Genomic DNA, 6,893 nt, shown 5'->3' with positions numbered 1-6,893 from the left:
GACCACAGGGAAGACGGGGCCCTGTAAAGGGTGGGGCGGGGGCGGGGCCAGGGCCTGCGGTGGGCGGGGACAGGGCGGTATTTAAGGGGCGGGGCGTTAAGGGTGTTCCGAGGAGCTGAGTACTTAAGGGGCGGAGCCGCGAGCGGCTGCCAAATGTCCTGCGAAAACGAGGGAGGGGCGGGCTACCCGGGAGGCGCTAGAACCCGGAGGGCCCTTGGGAGGTCAGGACGGTCCGTGTGGGGAGGGGACCTTGGGGTTGTGAGGGTCTGAGGAATGTCGCGGGCCTGTGAGCGGCGGACTGTGTTTCCGGGAAGCAGAGGCAGTAGTTGAAAGATCCTAGAGAGAAACGTCTGGAAGGCTTTAGGGCTAGACTGAGGTCCTTTGGGACCGGTCGGAGAAACACGCGCCTCAGGCTGATTAAGGCCACGTTATTTTGAGACTTCATTAGCAAGGAGGAGGTGCCAAAGCCGGGAATTGTGGCGGGGGCGAGCGCTCACCGCTGCCTTTGGTCCTCGCAGAAACTCGCTACGCATGCGCGGCCAACGGCTTCCAAAGAAGCCGCCAAAAGCCCTTGGCCACCTACCGCGTCTGCGCATTGGGAGGCGGAAGTGGGTGGGAACTCAGCGCTGCCGCCTTTGCATCCTCTGGCCACGCCCCTTCTTGATCACACCCTCTTTCCGCAGGACCTACCCCCTCCGCAGCCAGCTGCTGCCCACATGGGCCTCCCTCGCGGGCGGCCAGTGGGCGCCTCTCCTGCAGGCAGGGTGTGCCCGACGCCTGCGGTTTCCTGTGGGAGGAAACGGCTCAGCTCAGCTCAGCTCGAATCCTCAGAGGCACGCGAGGGGGAGATCCCGCCACCTCTCTCGCTTCCCAATTCTCGCCTTCCACAGAGGCCCACCTACCCTCACCCCCAAAACACCCTCCAGAGTACCTAAGTCCGGCTCTGATCCAACCCAGGGAACCTGACTTGGAGTGCGAGGGCTGTTTCTCAGGGCCCTTTTCAATTTACGTCTGCCTCCTCGGTGAAGCCCTATTCCTCCCAAGACCTGGGGCGGGGCTGCACTCCCAGAGGAGCACATGACACTCTCCTCCAACCCATAAGTTTTCCCTCAGTGACCTAGACTTTTAAACTTCCTTGAGAATTCAGACTGAATTTAAGTTTGGGACTCCTTATTTTCCTCCCCAAAAGATTCTCAATTTTGGATTCCAGACTTTAGCCTTGGGACCCAATGGACCCAAAAATTTGCTCTTTCACTGGGCGTGGTGGCGCACACCTATAATCCAGCGACTTGGAGACTGAGGCAGAAAGATCACAAGTTCAAAGCCAGCTCAGCAACTCAGCAAGGCTCTAAGCAGCTGTCTCAAAAAAAAAAAATTTAAAAGGGCTGGGATGTAGCTCAGTGGTTAAGCACCCATAAAAATAAAACAATTTACTCTGTCGCTGGACCCTGAATTTTTCAGGGTCTGCCTGAATCCACTCAGGACCCAGGGCCTGATGTAAGTAGCAGGACATACAGTAACAGTGCTCACTGTGTGCCCAGAATTTCTCTAAGACCTATACTTTGATGTATTTACTATCATCCCTATTTACAGGTGAAGAAACTGAGGCATGGAGGGGTTATAGTAACTACTCAGAATCACACAATGAGTAAAGCAGCCACTCTGGCTCTAAAGTCTGTGTTATAATGGTACCCCAGCTTCTGGGTCTTCAGGTACCCACCCAAGCACTGAATTGTAACTCTCATCTCCTCAGGGAGCCCAAATCAACACACCCAGCTCTGGCCCCATCTGATACCAGACATGTCAGCATCCATTCCCCAACTTTCAATTCATTAGAACCCTGACACTTGGTCCCCTTCAAAGAGATCCAGGTCCACAGTAGCAATCACCCACACACACCCTAATTCAGTGTCCGAACAGTAGACAATAATAATAGTTAAAATTAAGTCCCTGGTGCCAGAGTTCTGTTAAAGCCCTCTAGTGGCTTCCCACTGCACTTAGAATAAAATACAAACTCCTCCCTTGGTCTTCAAGGGTACCCTTTGATTCCCTTCCCACCACTCCCTCTGGCTCCCTTTGCTCCAGCCACACTGGCCCTTCTGTCTGTTGCCCAAACAACTGGAGCTTGTTCTTAAAGCCTTTGTACTTCCGCTTCTGCCTAGCACTCAAATGATTTCTGTCTTTGGGTCTCAGAGTAAATGACACCTCCTCCAAGATGCCTTCCCTGATTACCTGTTTCAGAGAGCCTCCCCTCATCCAGTCATTATCTCCATTGCTCAATTTCCTTCAAAGCACTTATCACTATCAAATTTGTCTTCCTCACTGGTATGTTTCTTTTTATTGCCCATCTCCCTCTACTAGAAGACAAGCTCCACACTATTCATGTCTAATTTATTTATTATTGATTTCTGCTTCACAGGAAATGTTCAATAAACGTTTGGTGAAGGAAGACGCGTCTCCAGTGTGTCAGTGTACTGGCATTACCTTATTCATTCAGAACTAGAAGAATCACTGTCATCAGTTTATTAGCTTGCTGTCAGCATGATGATTCCCACTACACAGATTAGGAAAGTGAGGCTCAGAGAAATGAGATTAGTGGCCAAGATTACCCAGTCAGGAAATGAGGACACAGAAGGTGTCTGGGATTCTTAACTTCCACCCCACCCCCTGCAGAGTTTAACAGGGGCTCCTCTGACCCTCACATAGAGCCAAGTCCACCAGTCCCATGCCCAATCCCAGTCGTAGGAATCCGCCTCCTCCCAGGTCTCCTGCCCCAAAGTCCATCAAGGACACCAGAAGACCGACCCCAGGACAAAACTCAGAGTCCAGGAGGCCTGAGAATCGGACCCTCCCCCCCCATGTCTGCCCCAAGGGTCTTCACATCTCAATCCTGGGAGGGAGCCCCAGAGGATGCCCGTCAGGGGCAGTGGGCAGGGGCTCCTCTCAGGGAATTCCCTCTCGGAGGTTCCTCCCACTGGCTGCGGACCTCAGCTGGGTGCGGTGAGGGTGGGTATAAAAGGGTCAGTATATATTGAGAGGAGCAGAGAAGAGAGAGAAAGAGGGTTAGGCAGGGAGACGGGGAGAGAGAGAGAGGTGGGGAGAAGGAGGGAACCCGACGGAGGAGAAAGCGAGCGAGGGAGGGAGGGAGGGAGGCGGCGAGGGAGGCGGGGGCCTCCAGAGGGTGGAAGGAGGGAGGAGAAGGGCGGGGCAGGGAGGCCCGAGCGAGGGACAAGACTCCAACTCTTGACTTTTTCCGCGGCTCTCGGTAAGTTTCCAGTCCGTTATTCGAGCTGGGATTTCTTTATTTACTTGGGAGTGCAGCAGGTTGGGAAAGACACCCCCAGACTGCGAGAGACCCCCCACTCTCGCCTCCCCGTGGATACTCTTGTAATTTAAGAAGGGGTCTCAGCACTTGGGGTAGAGACTCAGGAAGGGGTGGGGCCGGCAGGGATTTGGGGGTCTGCTGGGGAGAGTCCCCGACAGGAAAGCGTCCTGCACTTTCTCCCCGGGGCTGTCCACTCTCCCCGAGGGCCCCGAGATCAAGGGGTGCGTGCGGACACCTCAGTCTGCGGGACCTCCAGGCCCCCATTTCTGGACACTCCAGTGTGCTGGGAGGCTGTTCTTCCTCTCCAGCCTCACTCTCCCGGCCCTTCTCATTCATCTTCCCCAGAAGGTGTCTGGCAGGCACCAGTCTGGCAGCAGGGTGGGGTGAGGACCTCGTGGACATAGCCAGGGGCTGGGGTTTCCCTGGTGCTTGGAGGCAGAGGGGTGGATGAGTCACCAGATGAGTCACCCGGTCCCCCTCCTCCCCACCCCAGGAGGGGAGTGGTGTGAGTCAAGGATGCCTGTCTCCTAGCTCCTGGTAAATGGAGGAGTGGGGGTCAACTTGAATTTTCATAAGCTGACCCATATGTCCCCAGGGACAGGGATCTGAGGAGACAGGGGCCACAGAGGGTTAGGCATTAACTTACTCATTCCAGCACCCAGGACCTGACGCTGGCATTCTCCAGCCCCTGGGAAACGCAGGAGGCCAGAGCTCAACTGCCTCCTCCCTGAGGAGTCCAGACCCCAGCCCTCCCCCCTCAGACCCGGGGGTCCAGACCCCAACCTTCTCCCTCAGGATTGGGGTGTCTCATCCGCCTGGGTGCCAGCCTCTTAAGCTTCCATCTCCTGACTACCCACTCCCCAGGCTTCCACCACAGCCATGTCGCTCCTCCTGCTGGTTGTCTCTGCCCTTCACATCCTCATTCTCATCCTACTTTTTGTGGCCACTTTGGACAAGGTAAGCCTTCTTGGAGGCGGGGCCTCCCGCTCTCCTGCAGACAAGCCACGCCCCTTCTCTAAAACCACTCTGGCGCTGCCCGCTTTTTCTTGTCTCCACGCCCTCTCCTACTCTACCCGTGCCCTCCCCACCGCCCCCCACACACACCCCTTGCTCTTTTCCTAATCCTTCCTAGGGTCCTCCCGACCCCGCCCAGCCTCCCCTCCTAACTCCGCCCTTTCTCCGTCCCAGTCTTGGTGGACTCTCCCGGGAAAGGAGTCCCTGAATCTCTGGTATGACTGCACGTGGAACAACGGCACCAAAACGTGGGCCTGCAGTAATGTTAGTGAGAATGGTAAGGACTGAGGGGGTAGGGGCCCCAAGCCTCCTCCCGACTCTGGGACAGAGGATTGAGAACCCCTAAAGTCGGATTGGGCGGGACAGGGCCCTGCGGCTGAGTGGGTGGGGTTGAAGCGTGCCCACTGGTCTGGAAAGAGGTTGGGCTAAAAGCCCCCTCCTTATGATTCAGGAAGGGTGAACTCCACATGCTATAGGTTTAGGGAACGGGGAGACAGTTCCCCTAATTCTGAGAAGATACTGTTTCCAAAGTTTTAAGGAGATGGAGATGGTGTCCTGAATGCAGCATGGGACCAATTTGTCCAGATTCCCAGGGGGTGGAACATTAAGTTTCTTGAAGGGTGGGGCCACGAGAACCTGAAAGCTTCACCCGTCTAAAAGTGAAAGAGGTGGGGCTGGGATGTGGCTCAATGGTGGAGGCTTGCTTTTCCCGTAAGATCAAAGCAAATGGTTTGCCCTCATTTCTATTCAGTGTTGTAATGGAGTTAGCTAAGGCAAGAAAATGAAATGAAAGGAATTAGTAAAAAGCATCTCACTGGGAATGTGGCTCGGTGGTAGAGCACTTGTGTAGTAAAAAGCATCTCTATTCCTAGCAGACATGTTTGTTTGTGTAGAAAAATCCTTCTAAAATCTGCAAAGTGACCACTAGAATTGATAAGGAATTTAGTAAGGTCACAGGGTCATGTAAGTATACTAAGTATCTAAACTCATGGCTCTACATGGGAGAGGGGGTCAGAGGAGGGGACAGGGCAAATGCTTAGCAAACAGAAAGTGGGACCAGTGATTTCCACCCCTCTCTTCTCCTTCCTGCAGGCTGGCTGAAGGCGGTGCAGGTGCTCATGGTGCTTTCCCTCATCCTCTGCTGCCTGTCCTTCATCCTGTTCATGTTCCAGCTCTACACCATGCGGAGAGGAGGGCTCTTCTATGCCACTGGCCTGTGTCAACTTTGTACCAGTGAGCATCCCCCATATCCCCTCCCTACTTGGGGCCCTGAGGGGAAAGATGGAGAGTGTCAGGATGCCTGGGGCCCAGGGACACCTGGCGAAAGAACAATTTCCAACATTCCAAGAACCACCTGAAGTGTCTCAGTGAACTGCCTCTCTGCCCCCAGGGCTGATGGGAGTTGTAGTTCTCAGTGACAGCGCTGGGTTTGCCCTGAGTCATGGGGGGTGCTGGTATGAGGGAATTTAGAGGTTCAAGGAGCCAGAGGATGGGTAAATAATTTGGGTCTTAGGGATGAGGTATAGCTAATGAATACCCCAAAGGGGAGCTGGAGATCACAATGGTAATTGCATCATTTCTGCCAGCTGTTATTTCTGGTGTAACTACCCTGTGTCAGACATTTAAGGGAGTTTTATTTCCTTTTTTTTTTACTTAAGGTGCAAAGAGCTAAATTAATCATAGTCCCTGGCTTTCAAAATATTATCTTCCTGAGTTCCTGCAAAGCCCCGCTCTTGTTTTAATTAATTCACTGTTGCATGCTAGGGTTGTAAAACACACACACTCAGAAAATTCCATGGATGGATGGATGGACAGGTGGATATGATCGTCCCATTCTGTGGAGAAGCAAATAGGAGCCAGAAATTAAATTAGTTGCCAAGGCCCCTCAGTAGCTCCATTGCCTGGCACTGGGGGAGAGAGCCATGACCTCAGCAGCAGCAGGCGGCGGTGTACCCACCCCCCTGGCTGTCAGGAAGTCTGCAGGCACAACGTGACGCCCCTTCCCTTTTCCCGCAGGTGTGGCAGTGTTCACCGGGGCCCTGATCTATGCCATTCACGCGGAGGAGATCCTGGCAAAGCACCCGCGTGGAGGCAGCTTCGGCTACTGCTTCGCCCTGGCCTGGGTGGCCTTCCCCCTCGCCCTGGTCAGCGGCATCATCTACATTCACCTGCGAAAGCGGGAGTGACCGCCAGCCCCGGCCCCTCGCCTCGCCCAGAAGCCCCCAGCGTAATAAAAGTGTTTAACCGCGGCTTCTGCCATTGCCTCCTTCCTTCTTCCTGGCACCTTCAGGGCCCCGGGTGCACACACCTGCCCTCTGTACCAGGCGGACCCACCTCAGCCGCTCCACCTCCCGATGCCAGTCTCCCAGCCCACAGCCCCTTGGCTCCTGGGAACCAGCGCCCTTTTGCTCCCAGATTCAAGAGCCAGGTCCTCCCCTCTGGGACCCAGAACCCGTAACGGGCACCTGAGTTTAGACAGTTTAGACCTTCAGGCACGTCCAGGAAGAACCAGCAATCTGAGTCCCAGCAAATCCTGTCAGGAATCACAAGCCTG

General features: G+C 54.6%; 1 protein-coding gene across 1 annotated transcript; it reads left to right on the top strand.

Moving 5' to 3' along the window:
* The first annotated feature begins 3,196 nt into the window (after nt 1-3,196).
* Nucleotides 3,197-6,588, top strand: Emp3 (epithelial membrane protein 3 (MAM blood group)). Its single transcript, XM_076838215.1, has 5 exons — nt 3,197-3,265; nt 4,190-4,282; nt 4,514-4,616; nt 5,432-5,572; nt 6,356-6,588. Exons 2-5 carry the CDS (start codon nt 4,205-4,207, stop codon nt 6,523-6,525), a joined length of 492 nt encoding a protein of 163 aa, XP_076694330.1. The 5' UTR covers nt 3,197-3,265; nt 4,190-4,204; the 3' UTR covers nt 6,526-6,588.
* Nucleotides 6,589-6,893: the final 305 nt, after the last annotated feature.

This window comes from Callospermophilus lateralis, chromosome 18, assembly GCF_048772815.1.
Source record: "Callospermophilus lateralis isolate mCalLat2 chromosome 18, mCalLat2.hap1, whole genome shotgun sequence".
In the NCBI taxonomy this organism is placed as follows: Eukaryota; Metazoa; Chordata; class Mammalia; order Rodentia; family Sciuridae; genus Callospermophilus; species Callospermophilus lateralis.
The sequence above is the reverse complement of the archived record's forward strand: the minus strand, read 5'-3'. Positions and strand labels throughout refer to the sequence as shown.